The sequence below is a fragment of the Aptenodytes patagonicus genome, chromosome 3, assembly GCF_965638725.1.
Source record: "Aptenodytes patagonicus chromosome 3, bAptPat1.pri.cur, whole genome shotgun sequence".
Taxonomy (NCBI): Eukaryota; Metazoa; Chordata; class Aves; order Sphenisciformes; family Spheniscidae; genus Aptenodytes; species Aptenodytes patagonicus.
The window spans coordinates 102,170,835-102,190,188 of NC_134951.1; the positions used below are offsets into that span (position 1 = coordinate 102,170,835).

Genomic DNA, 19,354 nt, shown 5'->3' on the forward strand with positions numbered 1-19,354 from the left:
TCCCTGGGTGGCGAGCACCAGGGGCAGCGACCTGCTCCGAACCGGGGACAGTGGGGAGCTGCCCCTGCCCAGTGCCAGGGGGAGGCATGGTGGTGGCAGTGTCAGGCACCTGGCCAACAGCGTGAGGGAGGGAGCCTGTGGGGCCCCAGCACCGGAGCATGTTGGGCAGAGGGTCTCCCGCCCTGGAGAGGAGCAGAAGCGGTGGGCAGATAGGTGAGGCGAAGGCCACGGCGCAGCCCTCCAACAGCATCAGTGTCCGGGGTGTCTCCTACGCCATCAGGTAGGGCCAGGAAGGTGGCATGGCGAGCCCCTGCCCGCCAGCAGCTGCTCCGACCCCAGGGGCTGAGGGGAGAGAGGCTGGGACCCGTGGGCTGTGAGTTCGGCTTCAGCCCAGTAAAGAAGGAGGGACGTTGCCAGGCTGCCTGCCTCATGGCACTGGGCCGCCTGCCACAGGGGTAGAGTACACGGCTTGAGGGAGACAGAACCAGTCTGTCCTCCGGAGGGTTCACCGGTGGTTCTTCACATGTCTCTGAAGGAGATGCTTTAGAGGAGACTTCCAAAGATTGTGACTTTTCCCACTGCCTTTCTTACTGCTGCCAGAAGGATAACGTGAGGCCCTAAGAAAACAGTCAGGTGGATTAATGGCTGGCAAACATTGTCAACAAATAAAGCCTCAGTTCAAGTTTCCCCTTTTGGTTGTAGTCCAAAAGCCTCCTAGCAGTCATTCTGAAAAATCTGTTCAGACTTCATTTTATCTTCCAGATAATGCTGAAGTTAAAATGTTAAAGCCTGGGGGGGAGGGGGGAAATTTTTTTTCCCCCAACATTTTAAAATCCTTGCAGGCTCCCATCCCACATGCAAGTAGCTATAAACCATTTGCTTGTTTATGCAAAACTTTTAAATCTTCTCTATTTTGTCTTTTTTGATGTTTGTTTTCCAAGAGAACGTGTTGGCCCGTGGTGGAATGTTTCTTTCTATCATAAAAAATGGACCCGGCAAATACTTAAGGATGTTTCATTTCACATAGAGAGTGGCCAGATTATGGGGATTTTAGGAAATTCTGGTAAGCTGTTCCAGTACTTTAAAAGAGTAAGATCGAACTTCATACTGGTGACTTCCACAGTGGTATGAATGTGACTGAGGTCTGTGTTTTAAATAATGAAACTGCAGCTGGTTTTAACCCCTGCTTTGTAAAAATGTGGTGCTTGGTTTTCAGAGTTCAATCTTCTGTCATCTAACTAACAATTATAACTTCAATAAAAGATAAGGTTACTTCTAAACCCAAATGTTTCACTATGAAGTGTGAATTTGTATGAATTAAATGCTAATTTACACACATTCTAGGTTTCCCATTTACTTCCCCTTAACTAGCTGCATTTTCAGGACCTATTATTTTAATGTTATTGAGAGAAAAAAAAAACTTTATTCTTTTCATACGTCTCTATCCAAGCGAGGCTACCGCTCTTGAAATCAAAAAATTAATCTCATCACATGATTAATTTCTTTTGTTTGAAAGGATCTGGGAAAACAACACTTCTGGATGCAATATCAGGAAGACTGGGACATAAAGACAACTTCTTTGGTGAAGTGTGTGTGAACGGGCGTCAGCTGAAGAAGGAACAGTTTAGAGATTGCATCTCTTATGTGCCACAGGTTACCATCTACATTTATTTTTGTGCACTGTGCTTCCTCTCATGTAAAGAAAGTAAAGTTGCTAGTGTAAATGGAGTAATGTAATCTGACAGAGATCTTACTAGTGAATTTGGTACAACGAGGTTAATAAATTGTATGAATGAATGAAAGTTGTGCGAGCAGGGGCAAGACCTTAATTACTACAGGACTAACTGCTTCTTCCTCTTCACCTTTTTTTCCCAGAGTGACACTTTGTTAAGCTTCCTCACCATACAAGAGTCTCTGACCTACACTGCTTTACTAACTCTTCAGAAATGCTCCAACAACTTCATCAAAAAGAAGGTCTGTACTTTACCGTCTTCCACCAGAAAGGCAGACATGATGTCATGTAAAGCTTTCACCAGCAGCATTTTCCATCCATGGCTGTGTTTTACGTTTATAAGGTTTTGTAATCCTCATTCTGCAAATGGGGAGAAATCCTCCTGCTGAGGAGTAGGACACAAACTCTCTGGTGCTCCCCATCTCTGCAAGGGGCTTGAGCTGACCCAGGGAATCACCATTATGCTGGGACAAAACTCTCCCGCCCAAAGCTGTAGCAGTTACTGCTGCAGGAGATACTGCTATTGGTATCGAGGTCAGTTCCCCTTCTCCAGCTGGGAAACACAGTTCTCTGGGGTGTTTAGGGCTATGTGTGCTGGCAAGTCTCATGGACAGCAGAGGTGACTTCGACACTACTCTGGCTCCTGTAGGACGTCTCTCACTAACCAGAACAGCTCCGAAAAGCACTGGTCTAATAAGCCCCCTACAAGCTACTTTATTGATAAAATAGGTGTGTTTCAGATCTATTAAAGGACTCTTCTTGGCCTCTGTTGAGAGTAAAGATTGGATATTCCTGACCAAAGGCCCTTGCTCTCTGTCTTCTCTCTTCACCTATCTTCCACTCAGTATTTTATACATCCCCAGAACAGATGTGCCTTTCTGCTCCCTTATTTTGGAAGCCAGAGCAGCATGTTATGCTTCAGACCTTAACTTCTAGTCCCACCTCTGAACTCATCTCTTCATGACAACTGAAGCTAAAATTCTACTCATTTCAGAATAAATGAAAATAAAATTTAAAAAATAATAATTGAAATAATACATTAAAAATAATCAAATAGAAACGAGGCCAGATACCTTCCAACTAGAATGGATGCAAGCAGCGTATTGGGAAAACCATAGCTTAAGATTATGTCTCTTTTTTTCTTTCATTTTTTCGTTTTGCACACAGGTATCTGAGTTGGACTGTGTTTAGTCTTTCTAAATTGTAATTATTTTTCAGGTAGATGCAGTTATGGCTGAGCTGAGTCTCGGCTACGTTGCTGACAAAATAATTGGAAGCCGTATTTTTGTAGGAATTTCTGGGGGTGAGAGGCGTCGTGTTTCAATTGCAGCCCAGCTATTACAAGATCCCAGTAAGTACCGCTGCACGGATTTTCAAAATTGAACAAAGCAGTGTCACTTCGCGCTCCCACCATGGACCTCCATAAACCACTTTAAAATACAAAAGCATTTATATTCTGTAATTCAGCAAAAGCTAGTCTAGTAATGACAGAAAAGGATGAGCAGTAACTCAGGTCTGCCATTAATCTATTAGTTGATCTCGGAAAGTAGACGATTTTAAAATCTTAGGGACTGAACATAGGTTTAGCCTTGCTTTTATCTATTTTAAGTCTTTCCGGGCTCACCCTTCCCGTGTATGAAATGTTGGTTGTGGCACATTAATTTATAGTTTTTTGAGCGCATTAGAGCCATGCATCTGCAAGCTTTGAGCCTTGTAGTGGAGTAGCTGCCATTGAGCCGTGTGTGTGTGAGCACCAGAGCCAAAAAGGTACTCGGCACATGAGATTTGCTCATTTGGAAAAGACATAAACAGAACAGAGTAAACGCTCAGAAGTATAATAGCCCTCATGTTGCATTGCCCTTGATAAGAAACGAGATATTGATGAATACCACACTTCTATATGTGGTTGTAGATTTACTGTAAAGAAAAAAAAAAAAAAGAATGAAAATCAAAGCAGGGTAACTAGAAGGACTAGCCATGGGAAACAGCACTGTAAATTTTGTCTGTGTTGAGATAGTTTCTTAAAGGTGCCAGAATCTTATGGCGTGAATGTATAGCACGCATTTATTGGATTCTGGAGTCCTCGTAGCGGTGCAGATGTGCTAGGAGTGCATACCAGGCAGGAAGGAGCATTTACATAGCAAAGTGAGGTATTTCACAGGTACTGTGTGCTACTGGTGGCTCCTGGAGAGTTCACTGGGTGTAGTTATTGCTCAGTAGGTTCACTAAACTCTATAGTAAACACAAAGTAATTCTGTGTAGATAAACCTACAGAGAAAGCTCTCCTCCCCCCTTATCCTGATCAAGGTTGAACTTCCCTCTTCTGTGCTATGTCTCATCTCTGTAAAAATAATGGATTTGAGTGTAACTTTTACCCTTCCATGTGCAATGAAATCATGAAGAAAATGCAGTAAAAAAACCCTACCGCTCTCATCTATGGAATTATATATGCTGTATTTTAACAACTCTTAATTTGTTCATAACAAATTCTGTGTGTATATAAAGATTTAATTCAGATTATGACTTCTAGCTAATTATGTCAGTTATATTTACATTTGTATACGTGATGAAATTTATCATTATTGTTCTTAGAAGCAGATGTATACATCAAATCTATTTTGGTAATTTTCAGATTTCACCTGAACTTAGAAAAAAATGCGTATGCTCTGATCCTGCAGTAGTTTTTTATGTCCTTAGTCCTAGTCACTGAAACTGAACCACTGAAGCTAACTAAGACTGAAAGATCCCATCATGGCAATAGCTATGCATACTCGGCTTTACACGTGGAACTTCACATGTAAAGTAATTTCTATGCTATTTGCCAAATTATCTTCAAAGGCAGAAGCTGTAACATTTGCTCCCCGTTTACCTGAGTTTTAGTGATGTTCCTTGTCATTTCACAGAGGTCATGCTACTTGATGAACCAACGACAGGGCTGGACTGCCTGACGGCAAACCAGATTGTCTCGCTGCTCTCAGAGCTTGCACACAGAGGCAGGATTGTGATCATGACAATTCATCAGCCTCGCTCAGAACTCTTCAGGGTAAATGATATCTACTTACTATTTGCTTTTTTTACACCAGGCTTCTTAGTACCTAGGTTCTTTTCAGGATAAAAGTACAAGATCCAGTATAGTTGCCTTCAAAGGCTCTCTTCCTTTCCCCCTGCGTAAATACAGGCTTGTCTTGAACTTCACAGCTCTGGCCTTCTGCCAGTCACAGGGCACTTTGGATCACATGCTGCCCTGTGAAAACAGCATGCACACTGACTGCGTGCCTAACCTTTGTGTTATGCAGCTACCCAAATCAAAAACACTGGAAGAAGCCATGTAAATCCCCCATGTGTGCAGGCACTGTAAAAACTAGCGCTTTATTTATCTTTACATATTCATATTTCAGTAACACTTGCAACTTGAGACAGATAAAGCCGTGATTTGGAATGGAAAGGGAAGAAAAAAAAAATCTTTTTTCCTTTTTGCGTCAAGTGATGTGGGTACACCTTGGTCATGCGGTGGGGCAGGCCTGCCTTGCAGGGCTTGTGCTGGGGAGAGCATTTCTCCCTTCCCATTACTCTTTCGCACTTTGCTCTTCTCTCACATCCACCACCCACCACGTGAATGCACGGCACCTCTTCCCTGGCTGACGGAATTGAGTGTAAGTGGTCGTGAAGCTGGAGGGGAGTGACGGTGGTTTTCTGGACTGAAAGCAGTCCTGGTGCCTTGGGAATATGGGTTGATCATAGCTGGTGGGAACCCTGCCCTGGCAAATGTTTACCCGAAGAGCAGTGCTGTTAAAAGTCCTTAAGCACTTCAGGATAATCTTCCCAACAATTTGGGGATTTTACAGACTGGGGCTATTAAGCGCCAAAGGAGGTCTGTCAGTAAGTGAAGGTGCATTAGAAGTGAAGTCAGAAGTCCACAGCTCCCATTTCTGTTTGTGGATTACCTCTGTATGCTGCTGTTGCTGACAGTTTTGAGAAGCACTAGTTTTAAGAGCTTACAAATGTGTCATCTTGCATAACCACCGAGAGGAGCGATAGAAAGGACAAACTTCCTTTGACAGAAATATTCTAAGGAAGTTTGAATGCGTCAAAACAGTTTTTCCTGTCAAAGCATTTTTATTACCAAGACAGTAGGTGTACTCAAGAACTACTGTACTGCTTCTCGGTATTTATTGCTGATATATTAATTTGCTCCCCGCAGTTATTTGACAAAATAGCCATCATGAGCTTTGGAGAAATGGTTTTCTGTGGGAACCCTGTGGAAATGATTACATTTTTTAGCAACTGCGGCTATTCTTGTCCTGAGCAATCAAATCCTTTTGACTTCTATGGTAAGTTTGTCTAAGTTGTTTTGGTAAAAATATGGGTTTCCTTTAGACAAACAGGTTTTCCTCCCCAAATTAAAGTTCTTCCAGAGATAGAAATGTGTTTGAATTCTTTCTAAACTTTGTAATTGTGCTCAGCTCGGAGATGAAAGAGCTGCGCCCATGTAACCTTCACTGACTCCATAAAGCAGAAGTTGTTTGCAGAAGGACTGAAACACAGCAGAAAGGAGTAAATTACCAATAAAAAAGGAGTCTCAGCTTCATGAAACTTGTGGATTCCTGGTGGCATCTCCCTGTGGCTGTCCACTGGACATTGGAAAATCAATTTGATCCCAAAACTGTGGAAAGTCTTTTGCTCTTATGGACTTTTGTGATGCCAAGCAACTGAAGACAGTTGTTGCCTGAAGGGAGGGATGTGGAATAAATACAGGATGACTGAGGCATCCATTTCCAGAGATTCACAATTGAGGCCTCAGAAAGTTTAGGGAGTTGCTAATACCAGGGTGAGCTGGTGGAGCAGAACATATGGATGCTTCAGGAGATGATGGTGGCAAGCTGTTGGCAAAAGCTGAAGAGTACTGTTTTCCCAATTCAGGATGAAAGAAAGTGTCAGCATGAGATTTTGGAAATGAAGCTTGGTTTTGCTGCAGGGCATCTGTGTACCCGATTCAAGCAGATATAAGTTTGAAGAACATGTGTATGTGTTTGTGTGTGTATAGATGTACATACATACCTGTGTGTGTATATCTATCTATCTACCTTTTTTTAATCTAGTATGTAGGTTGATTTCTGACGATACTAGCTGTGTGTTAACCAGGGAATTTGACCAATCCAAAAAGCTGTATTCAGAAACGTGGCACATTCAGAGGAGGCAGTGTTCTTCTATTGTCTAGATGGCATCCTAAACTCAGAGAGAAGAGAGGATGGTTGTTGACATGAAGCTGGAATGGGATGAAGCTGAAAATACTGGTGTGACAGTGAGGATAATTTTGCCTTCGTGAATTTGAATAGTCTTGAAAAGCATAGATGATTTGAGATTTAGACCCAGTTTTTAAAAAGCTTGGTAAAGAGAGTACTGCATTCTTCAAATGTCAACCTTTGAATGTGACAAGAAAAGGAAAAAATACAGTTTAGAGCAAAGAATCATCAGAATATTTAGTCTTTGGAAAATTGGTAGTTTATATTTTTTTGTGTGATTTAATGATGCGAATGAAAGGATGGATTCTGATCTCATTTACACCAAGAGCAGAGGAAAATAGATCCTATGCATTGAGTGCATAGATTATATGGATGCACTCAATGCATGGATTATAGTATTGGATTATAGAGTTGGATTATAGAATTGAAATGTCACATGTTGTGTTTATGTAAAAAGTACAAATGCGTGGTAGGCATTAGCTATTTGGTGTAGTGACTAGTCAGTGGTGTTATTTTTTAAAACACACCTGCTTGCCATTTATTTTGTGTGTGACTTCCAGCAAGTCACACTGGCCAAGTTTTAAAAAGCATGTCTGCATTTTTTATGTTCCTATTTACAAAAGTGATGACTTCATTTTGGTAATGTTTACCATTAAAGACAATTCTGCTGAATTCCAGCTTTCAGAACACCAGGAAAGTATTCACAAGCTTAATTCAGGATTAGAGGACAAAACAAGAATCCTGGACAAGGGCTCCTTTTCTCTTCTTCCATTTGTATTTTGAAGTTGAGCATGGTACTGGAAAACTGAAATCTAAGGATGACAGAAACCTGAAGAATAAATAACTGCTAAAGACATCTTAGCCGATGTAGAAGAGTAATACAAAAATCTGTAAGAACAGCTATTCCTGAGAACAACAATCTAGTTTTTGAAACTGAAGATACTTCATTGTTATTAGGGAAAAGGGAAATTCCTAATGCATTTTAGCTGCATTATTAGCAGCACTATTGCTGAATCTGTATGACTTGTACAAGTAACACACACAAAGTTCCCATCTGCCAGTAAAAGAATTGCTGGTGTCAGGAATAGGTATAGGTGGACTTACTAGAAAGGAACATTAACTCTGTGGAGTATTTACCTTTCGTAAGTTCCACGTCAGTAAGTAATACTTTCTTCAGCTTGGGCTGAGCCTGCTAGGGGAATTTGGCCTGCTGAACATCCTCTGACTTCCCATTAAAACAGAAGTATGTCTGAGAAGGATGTGCCTGAAACCCAGTCCAACAATGCAGTAACAGCTCAAGTAGAGAAGAGCAATGTCTCTGCAGCATGTGCTCAGACTAACTGGAAAACAAAGCTCCATGGTTATGGAGGAGCAGGCAGAGGACAAGGGGGAATCAGGGAGCCATGTCTGACCATTTGCCTGAAAACCTGAGAAATACATGACCAGAAAGTCATCTCTTCATCCTCATCAGTGTTCATCCTCAGCTGGTGCTCTGTCTTGCTCTTGGCAGCAGTAGCGTTTCACTGGTGGCACAGCTCTGTGCCGTGCAAGGAGAACGCTAAAGGTCTGACCAACACACCGCTCAGTCCCTGCATTTCCAGATAAAGAACTCGAACTTCAGGGTCCTACAGAAGCCACAAAACACAGAGATTTACTGTGGCTGCACAGCTATTCATTCATGCCGTTTCTAAAGGAAGGGAGGAGTAAAAGAAACCTTGAATACTTTCAATGGACCTTTTCTTCTTTGCAGATTTTAGGATAGAGACAAGGAAAGGTTAGTTGCAAGGGGGGAAGAGGTATGAAGGGAAAGTGATGTGTATATATAGTAAACACTTTGTAAATTTACAGTGGATCTGACATCCGTGGACACTCGAAGCAAGGAACGTGAACTCGAAACCTACAGTAGGGTTCAGGTAATTGTATCAGCCTACAAAAACTCAGAGATCTTTAGCAAAGTACTGGCAGCCATTGAAAGAACAAAGTGTATGAAAGAGCTGCCACCAATACCATTCAAAAACAAAGACTCACCCAGTGCCTTTTACAAACTATGGATTCTTTTACGGTAAGACTTTTTTATTTCGCCCCCATTTTTAAGAAAGATATGTTTTCTTATCCACCAATCTTTTGGGTCACTGTCCCCCCCCATATATAAATGCACTTTCTTGTTTATTTTGTCTACCACTGTACTTGTCTCTGTCTTTTTTAATATATTACATTTTTGTGGCCACATTGTGTGTAAGATTTGTTCAAAGCTAAATACCCTACCAACATGTGGTCAGTCATAGCTAATAAGTATATTGTTACTGTTTTGTTTCATTACCAGGAGGACAACAAGAAACTTCTCCAGAGATAAGATGGGCATCATCATGCGACTCCTCCAGAATCTGCTATTTGGCTTGTTCATAGCATTTTTCCTTCTTAGACTAAGGAATGACCTGGTAAAAGGAGCTGTGCAGGACCGTGTGGGGCTTGTCTACCAGTGCGTGAGTGCCCCCCCCTACACAGGGATGCTCAATGCTGTTGCCCTTTGTGAGTTTCTGTCCTGTATCACGTGCAGCAGCAGGTATTGCTGCCACTATTTTGTAAATAGTGAAAAAGTCTTTTTTGAAGGCAGCCATTTAAAGGATCTTAACAGTTTTAGGTAATGTCAGAGCTGATACAGAAGCATGAAATTCAAAGGCGAAGCAACAGGGAGCTTCGCGCCGCAGAAAAAGATTAGCCCATCAGAGGCGCTCCAGGTTCACTGCACTTAATGAAGGGATATGCCCTGATCCCTGCCTTGCCCTTTTTGCAGCTGGCCTGTGTGTGGAGGGTTTATTCTGAACTGTGCAATAGCCCTTAACTTGCCTGCATGTAGCATTATAAAGGCAGGACAAAGTCTAGGTCTGTAGTTAACATCTGAAGTGAGATCAAAACCAAAGGCATGGAAAGGACAGAAGAACAAATCAGCTTTGACAGCAATTAAGGATAATTAAATTTAAGAGTATTCTGTGATGATTACATTTTTCGTGGAGGGTGTTTCTCCTACAGCTGCCATACTAAGACCAGCAGTAGTTTCTATTTACAGCCCTAAAAACTGTTTTGCTCATGTGGGGAACATACACTGCTGTCATCACCTTGGGATGAGAGCACCCCAAGAAATTATCCAGTGTCGGCAGTTTTTTCACGTCTTTAATTTGTATCTGCAAAAAGAGAAGACTGTCCTGCATGCTGCCTAGTCAGGTCTCTTTCATTAAGCTTACCAACTTTTGCAATCTGCAGGGAGCATGTTTTGCATTTGTAGTGGGGGAAAAAGGGATCAGACTGGTTTAGACAGAATGTTTCTGATATATTCTCAAAGTTGTCTCTGTGTTTCAGGTCATTTTTGCTAGCAACAAGTCTTGGTCTCTTTATTCAAAGGTGATTTAATTTATTTCTTATATATTTAATCCAGTCCCACCTTTACGTGCTATCAGTGACCAAGAAAGTAAAGATGGCTTATATAAGAAGTGGCAAATGCTTTTAGCTTATATAGTACATTTCCTGCCCTTCAGTGTCATCAGCGTGGCAATTTTCAGCACCTTTATATACTGGTAAGCACTTATACCATCTATTGGATTATTATTTTCTTCTCGTTATCAGTTTCAATTCCCGTGTCAGCAACGGGCCTCCTGGCATGTCTTCCTGCTATTGTCTCTCAGAATGATTACAGAGAAAGCTTAAGGGAAGATGACACAATTTTAACCCTTCTTTTTCAGGCAGTGTTAAAACACTTACTGAGTAAGTAAGTTACCAGTTCTGTAGGTAACTTGAGAAGTTTTAATGGGCCCGGGGCATTTATTATTCTTGTGTCATACCAAAAGCAGGAAGTGTCATTTTACATTACATTTAGAAAGATAGGAAATAAGAGGGGAAAAAAGTGAGGAAGACAACAGTAGGTACGTGACAGTAACAAAGCTTCATATTTCCTGGGACATTTGGGGTTTAGCTACAGCATATGGAAGTGATGAGATTTGGATCCCTTTCTTCCACTCTCCAGAGAAAGGCACTAAAGCAGATTTCTGATAGTGGGAGAAAGGGTTTGATTGTAAAGCTTGCTTTTTTTCCCCCAGTACATTCATTTCCTCACATCATTGTGAAGTAGTACCTCAGAATGCGATGATGAAATATTTCATCTGTTCATTGCTTTATCTATCACGTAGGTCTGCTCTTCTTCATTTCTGTTCCATTGATTTCCCACCTTCCACTTGCTTATTCTGAACTTAATACAGTCCATAGCTGCTGGCATAAGCTAATAGCAAAGTAATAAGGACCAATTTCTGTCCTTCAAGATTTTCCTGGGATTTTTGTTTTCCTAATTATGAAGGGAGTGGTGTGTAGCACACTAAAGTTTTGTTCAAGCAAGGCCATCTTTCTCTTTGTCCTCTTAGCTACCTGGGCTTTTATTTCTGCAAGCTGTTGGTGCTGCCTGCTTCAGGCAGTGCTCCCCAAGAAGTCCTTCTTCACAGACAAACAGAAATTACTCCTCCGCCCACTAAGCTTTTAGAGGATGCACTGTGCTCACCAGAGCCCTTCCACTTCTGCCTGCTAGTGAGCTGGTTGCCAAGAAGGCAGCCATTTGGAAGGCATCTTTTCGGGCTCAATGAGGGAAGGTTTGTGGAGCTCCTGAAGAACACGAGCCACTCTTTGTCACGCTCGCTCCTTGATGAACAGGAAATCCGTATGGGCAGAGACTTTGCCCTTGTGCTTTGGTAGTTTTAAACACAATCAACAATAAAGAGTGTGGTTCCAGTTAATGGATAATATTTACAGAATTTACAGATATTAGCCTCTGCATATCTTTGCTATCTTGTGGTTGTTTGGAAGCCATCAGTGATGTGTCAGAGTGATTTCATAGTGCCCTTAGACCTCTTAGGGCAAGTAGTTTCTCTGTGAAATTTTGAAGATTGTACCTGCGCAGGACTAACTTTTGGAGAGGCTTTGATAGCCTCTGGTATGTGTTCTGACAAGCCATTTCTCTCAGAGTTTGTGTTTGTAGGGTCAGACAGCTTGGGTCAGACAGTCCCAAACTCTTACCTGATCAGACACAAGGCAGCTCTGGCCAAGAACAAAATCAGCCGCTTTTGCAATCAAGTAAATGTACTGTTTATGCAGATTTTCCTGGCTAAAGATACCTCTGGGAAATGTTCTAAGAGTTTCTCTTATCTTACCATTCTATTGCTGTAATGTGCTCTCTTCTGAATTGTTTTTTTCCTTCTCTTTTAGGCTTTCTTCTCTTTCTATTCCTACCCCAGATTTACTAGTCTGTGTCTACATAGCTCTGTGTGAAGTATTAGAGCACTTCAGAGAAGGTGATACTTTTATGCTAGGACTTTGGAGAGCTGTTTCTTCTGCACCAATCTGTGATTAAAGATTGTTAAATACCTGCTAGCTCGTTGAATATTTAATACTTGAAGTCAATGTTCAGCCATCTATTTATAATAGAGATTATTTTGATATTACATGCAAAAAATGCTACAGGAAACCTGTAAGAAAATTAATACTTCTATTTTAAGACCATGTTCAAACATCATGGATTGAAAAAAAGACATAGAGCCTTGCATTGAGCAAGGAAAAAGAAAATAAAATGTTGAGTAGCTGCTTGTTAGCTAAGTAAAGCACGCAGTCTGTCCCTAGCGTGAGGCAATCTTTGTATGAGGTATTTTGGAAAAAGAGTAATATGTCACCATGTAATAAAAAGTTTTGTCATCTGTCATATACACTATAAGGCTGAATTAAGTTTGCCAAGCAATTGCTGGCCTCTCTTAACTTTTTAATCTTTAGTACAGGCTGGGAGGGGGGGGAATGACACTTTTTTTCCTTGGGCGAGCTAGGGAAAAGCTGGGAAGCACATGCTGTATTAAAGAGTGCAGGAGTATGGAGGAAATAGCATTTGGATGAATTACATGGGTGGTGAATTCAATTAGCCTTCCATTTAATCGAGTATATCCATTTTTACATTTGCATGCACAGTATCAGAAGTGCACAATTCCATCTGTTAATTATCTGCATAAAGACGTTCTTTAAATATGTGACTTACATAAATGACTCCCACTGCAGAGACTCAAAAAGGAGGAGGATGTTAGATTAAGGGATTGTAAAAACCACGGTGGTTATCTTGAAACAACATGGATTTCTGCTACAATTACAGCTTTACATAACCCTCTTTAATCTAGATGGAGAAAAGCTAATATATCTGCACTTATGTCACAATGCCGAGTGGATGTCCTTTATGTTAAGGCTCCAAACAACATACTAAGGGTTAAGGCATAAACTGCTCGCTTAATGAGCTGTAATTGCAAAAAATAAATAAAAACAAAAATAAAAACTATGTTCCAAGTTTAGTACCCAAATGCTGTTTTATAAATGTTCTTTTGCTCATTTTTGTACAGGACTGCAGGGTTGTATCCTGATGCTTCCAGATTTGGAATTTTCTTTTCTGTTGTCTTAGCGTCCCATATAATTGGTGAACTACTAACACTTGTTATACTTGGCGTGGTTCAAAACACAAATATAGTCCAAAGCGGAGTGGTGCTACTTAATTCAGCAGGTGTGATAGTGGGAACGGGACTAGTAAGGTAGGAAAAAGTTTTATTTCATTATGGTGTTAATGTTAAAATAATCTACCTATAGAAGAGTTTCACGAACAGTCTGTATTGCTGAAGCACAATAATGCACAGGTAGCAATGGAAAGAAAGTGCAGCTGTTATCCTTCAGAGGTAGAACTGCCTGATCGTGTTAGGCCTTGTTCTAAACACACAAAAAAGACAGTATCTTTGATGATATCTAAAGTTAACTTTTTTCACTTTTTGCAAAAAAAAGGAAGATAGAACTGAGCAACTAATATCTATCAGCTCGGCTGAATTCTTTTACTTATGCTGATATTATCACATGAAATGCCATCCTCATTAGAGGATTCTACCAAAAAAACCCCCAAAACTTACAACTTTTAGTAACTGCTGGAACTTATCAGGTATTAAACACTAGGAATGATGTTTTTTAAAAAAGGTGTTCTCAACTATCTTATTAGTGTTATTCTCCAGTTTAGTCACTAAACTTTTCAGCCACTTTTTCTATCTGTGCAGACTTACCTACATAAAAATAATAAAGTAGTTTAGTAAATATGCAGGAAAATTCTGATCCACTTGCTCTGTTTACTGTGCAAATAAATATTTTTGCATTGTAACTGCATGAACTTTGAACAGTTTTCCCCTTATATTTGTCAATACTGAAATTACTGTTTGTTGAGAAACATATAATAGATTGTCAAAAAAAGTTTTCTTGAGATGTTGAGAAAATATTCTGTGCTCACCTGAGATCTTTCCAATGAAAATGAAGTAAGCCTAACAAAAGATGACGTCAAGTTGTCCTCAAGAAAAGCATATGAGTCTTCACAAAGCTGATGATGCTTTGTCTCTTCAAAGTAGATCTCAGCTAATACTTGCTTATCAAATAAAACTAAGTTCATATCTAATTCATTTGGTCCCTGCCTAATTTCAGGAACATGTATGTTTATAGTGACAAGACAGTTATTCCCGCTACCATAGTCTAATGCCTTAATGATAACTTTAAAGAACTATTAGAGTGGTTTCTAACCTTATTTTACAGTAGAGACATTGCTAATTAATGTGGTGAATCTCTTTGATGATTAAACTTCATAAGCAACGAAGGATATTAAAATTAGCATTGAGACTTGGGTTGCGGTTTTATTTCTGTTCATTTGTTTGTTTAATCATAAATTCTTGCACTATTTTAGGTGCAGAAATTGCCCAGTCTTGTTGAATAATGTTATTTCAAAATTTTCATACTCTTTCCCTTCTCTTTATTCTTTGCTTCATTTTTGTATTGTTACTACTGTTTCGACGAATTGATATTCAGTCTTTTTTGGTTTTGAAGATGGAGCGAGGGGCTGGTGGTTTCTTATTTTGGAAGCAACACATTTTTGCAACTAAGGTTTATATTGGGTCTTGTCATTTTCAGTTTATTGCTGCAATGTGAATGTCAAAAAACTTCATAGAATTATTTGTGACTGTCCATAAACAAGCCAGGGCTGAACATTATGACACTGTACCAAAGTCAGAGACAGCCTTCACGGTTGTCTCCTCATTTAGCACTAAAATGGACTTTATGTTTGAAAACCCTACATGTACAGCCAAGAACTGTTTCTGTAACAGGCTAGGGCCAAAGATGAGAGCTTGTTTTAATTTGGGGTAGAATTGGCTCTTGGAGTGTAGCAAAAGCCAATTTAACTTCTCTATTTCTTTAAGGACCATTGAAGAAATGCCGACACCTTTTAAAATACTCAGTTATCTTACCTTTCAAAAATACAGCAGTGAGATTCTTATAGTCAATGAATTTTATGGATTAAACTTCACATGCGGTAAGTATTCAAAAAAAAAAAAGGCCTTTAAATCCATTGTAAATAATTTTAATAAGATGTCAGTGCTTATTTTCCTTCTACGTACAATAAAAGGATCTTGATAAGTTAAAGATAACTTCTTAAAAAAACCTTATTAATTAGTAATATGTACTATAATGCCATATCATAGAATCACAGAATGGTTTGGGTTGGAAGGGACCTTAAAGATCATCTAGTTCCAACCCCCCTGCTATGGTCAGGGACTCCTTCCACTAGACCAGGTTGCTCAAAGCCCCATCCAACCTGGCCTTGAACACTTCCAGGGATGGGGCATCCACAACTTCTCTGGGCAACCTGTTCCAGTGCCTCACCACCCCCATAATGAAAAACTTCTTCCTTGTATCTAACCTAAATCTACCCTCCTTCGGTTTAAAGCCATCACCCCACTGTCTTATCACTACATGCCCGTGTAAAAAAAGTCCCTCTCCAGCTTTCCTGTAGGGTCCCTTCAGGTACTGGAAGGCTGCTAGGTCTCGCCGGAGCCTTCTCTTCTCCAGGCTGAACAACCCCAACTCTCTCAGCCTGTCTTCAGAGGAGAGGTGCTCCAGCCCTCTGATCATCTTCGTGGCCCTCCTCTGGACTCGCTCCAACAGGTCCATGTCCTTCTTATGTTGGGGGCCCCAGACCTGAACGCAGTACTCCAGGTGGGGTCTCATGAGAGTGGAGCAGAGGGGGAGAATCACCTCCCTCGACCGGCTGGCCACACTTCTTTTGATGCAGCCCAGGATAGTTGGCTTCCTGGACTGCAAGTGCACATTGCCGGGTCATGTTGAGCTTCTCCTCAACCAACACCCCCAAGTCCTTCTCCTCTGGGCTGCTCTGAATCCATTCTCTGCCCAGCATGTATTTGTGCTTGGGATTGCCCCAACCCACATGCAGGACCTTGCACTTGGCCTTGTTGAACTCCATAAGGTTTGCAAGGGTCTGCCTCTCAAGCCTGTCAAGGTCCCTCTGGATGGCATCTCTTCCCTCCAGCATGTCAACCGCACCACTCAGCTTGGTGTTGTCGGCAAACTTGCTGAGGGTGCACTCGATCCCACTGTACATGTCACCGACAAAGATGTTAAACAGGGCCGGTCCCAATACCGACCCCTGAGGAACGCCACTCGTCTCCACTTGGACATCGAGCCGTTGACCACAAGTCTTTGAGTGCGACCATCCAGCCAATTCCTTATCCACTGAGTGGTCTATTCATCAAATCCATGTCTCTCCAATTTGGAGACAAGGATGTTGCGCAGGACAGTGTCAAATCCTTTGCACAAGTCCAGGTAGATGATGTCAGTTGCTCTTCCCTTATCCACCAATGCTGTAACCCCATCGTAGAAGGCCACCAAATTTGTCAAGGCATGATTTGCCCTTAGTGAAGCCATGCTGGCTGTCACTAATCACCTCCTTATTTTCCATATGCCTTAGCATAGTTTCCAGGAGGATCTGTTCCATGATCTTCCCAGGCACAGAGGTGAGACTGACTGGCCTGTAGTTCCCCGGGTCTTCTTTTTTTCCCTTTTGAAAAATGGGGGTTATATTTCTCCCTTCCCAATCAGTGGGAGCTTCACCGGACTGCCACGACTTCTCAAATATGATGGATAGTGGCTTAGCAACTTCATCTGCCAGTTCCCTCAGGACCCGCGGATGGATATCATCAGGTCCCATGGACTTGTGCACCTTCAGGTTCATTAGATGGTCTCGAACCTGATCTTCTCCTACAGTGGGTGGTTCTTCATTCTCCCAGTCCCCGCCTTTGCCTTCTGCAGCTTGGGTGGTGAAGACTGAAGCAAAAAAGTCGTTGGGTACCTCAGCCTTCCCCATACCCTGGGTAAACAGGTCTCCCGTATCGTTCTGGAGAGGGCCCACATTTTTCCTAGTCTTCTTTTTATCACTGATAGAAGCTTTTTTTTCTGTTGCCCTTGACATCCCTGGCCAGATTTAATTCTCTCAGGGCTTTAGCTTTCTTAGCCTGATCCCTCGCTGCTCAGACAATTTCTCTGTATTCTTCCCAGGCTACCTGCCCTTGCTTCCACCCTCTGTAGGCTTCCTTTTTGTGTTTGAGTTTGTCCAGGAGCTCCTTGTTCATCCATGCAGGCCTCCTGGCATTTTTGCCTGACTTCCTCTTTGCATCGCAGGGATGCATCGCTCCTGAGCTTGGAGGAGGTGATCCTTGAATATTACCCAGCTTTCTTGGGCCCCTCTTCCCTCCAGGGCTTTGTCCCATGGCACTCTACCAAGCAGATCCCTGAAGAGGCCAAAGTCTGCTCTCCTGAAGTCCAGGGCAGTGAGCTTGCTGTGCGCCCTCCTCGGTGCCCTAAGGATCTTGAACTCCACCATTTTGTGGTCACTGCAGCCCAGGCTGCCCTTGAGCTTCACATTCCCCACCAGCCCCTCCTTGTTGGTGAGATCATAGTGCAGCATAGCACCTCTCCTTGTTGGCTCTGCAAGCTAGACAAAACTTAGACTCCCTTTTTCAACCATTTCTCATTCTTTCAGTTTTTCATCTTTTTCTTCTTCACCTGTTCTTTTATCCCCCCCTTTGGGGACATTTTGGAAGGTAAACTTTGCAGCCTGTTATATGCTTATCGGAGCAGTGTTACGCAAATAGAAGATCAATAGAATTGCACAGTATAAGATCAAACGTCAGTGCAGGGAGCACTGACAGGTAACACCTGACCAGATGTTTCCTTTCATACTAGTGAGGCTTCAGTTCAAGTATGTTACGATGGCATATATTGAGCAGCTTGCATCTGTCAGGCTGTGAGCCAGATAACCGGCAAAACACTAGAATCAATCAGGTTGGCAGGGTTAGTAGCTAACATCCATCAGTGGGGGTAAAACTTACAGCTTTGGACCTACCCTAAGACATTTTGGGCTTTGTAGCCAGGTGTCTGTGCTCCTCTCCAAGGCTATATATTCTTTATCCATTAATCTCTCCTGTCCCTCTTTATTACAAGAGCATAGCTGGCAAACGTTAGAAAATTAATCCATGACTTTGGTAGTAATAATAAACAGCTGATTTTTAATGTGCCCTTCAGACAGTCTCCATTTCTTGAATTTTGGAAGCATTCAACAAATATGAACACTGTAAGTCTACCACATTGGGCAACTTGCTTTTTGAGGCCCCTCCAGATAATGTGTCTGAAAAGCCATAAATCCTCTTTTGTTTGGCATGAACAAAATAGAAAGCTCCTAGTGACCCTTTACTCTTCCCTTCAAAAAAATATGGCATAGATTAACTGCAGAAACATATGGCTTGTCTGTTCTTATTCCAAAATGATGGGAAATATTGCTGTGGGTATAGTTCATCGTTAAAATAACGTTAGGGCTAGGTATATTAAATGTACGAGCTAGATACTGAAGCCCGAGTTTTAATTTTACTGATTCACCTACTAAAGAAATTAATTTTTTCTTTTGACAGGTGGAGCCAACAGTTCCTCTGCAATTAATGCTGCGTGTATTTTCTCTCATGGCATTCAGTTCATTGAAAAAAACTTTCCTGGTGCATTGTCCCGGTTCACAATCGATTTCTTAATACTCTACGCTTTTCTACCAGGACTTGCCATTATAGCAATTCTGAGCTTCAAAATAAGAGAGAGAATTATCGGCAGGCAATAAAAAAGTAGCAGTGCTAACAAAGTCTAATAATACACTTTTAATTTGATTATGGTTGAAGGCTTAAATTGATGGATTTTAGATAGAATTTAAGTGATTATACATACGGAAACACATTCATCTTCTTATGTTTGTTTCTAACCGGATGTTTTCCATCTTGAAAAACAATGTTCTCTTAAGAGCATGAATGGCTTCCTGCTATTGGTATTCCCACCCCACTCCCAAATCAGCCATAATCAACAGTACTACGTGTTTTAAAGGGCTTTTTGAATTTAACTTAGTCTGCTGTTGCTGTCAATTTTTAACAATGTATCGATGGCGCTCTAATCTTTTCACACT

At 41.4% G+C, this 19,354-nt stretch overlaps 1 protein-coding gene across 1 annotated transcript; it reads left to right on the forward strand.

The window, feature by feature from the left end:
- The first annotated feature begins 158 nt into the window (after positions 1-158).
- On the forward strand, positions 159-19,018 carry ABCG5 (ATP binding cassette subfamily G member 5). The gene is made up of 13 exons (XM_076335561.1): positions 159-280; positions 942-1,063; positions 1,517-1,653; positions 1,876-1,974; positions 2,951-3,083; positions 4,636-4,775; positions 5,934-6,063; positions 8,824-9,037; positions 9,299-9,504; positions 10,409-10,547; positions 13,386-13,571; positions 15,261-15,373; positions 18,822-19,018. The coding sequence occupies exons 1-13, from the start codon at positions 159-161 to the stop codon at positions 19,016-19,018; spliced, it is 1,938 nt and encodes a 645-aa protein (XP_076191676.1).
- The last annotated feature ends 336 nt before the right edge of the window (positions 19,019-19,354 follow it).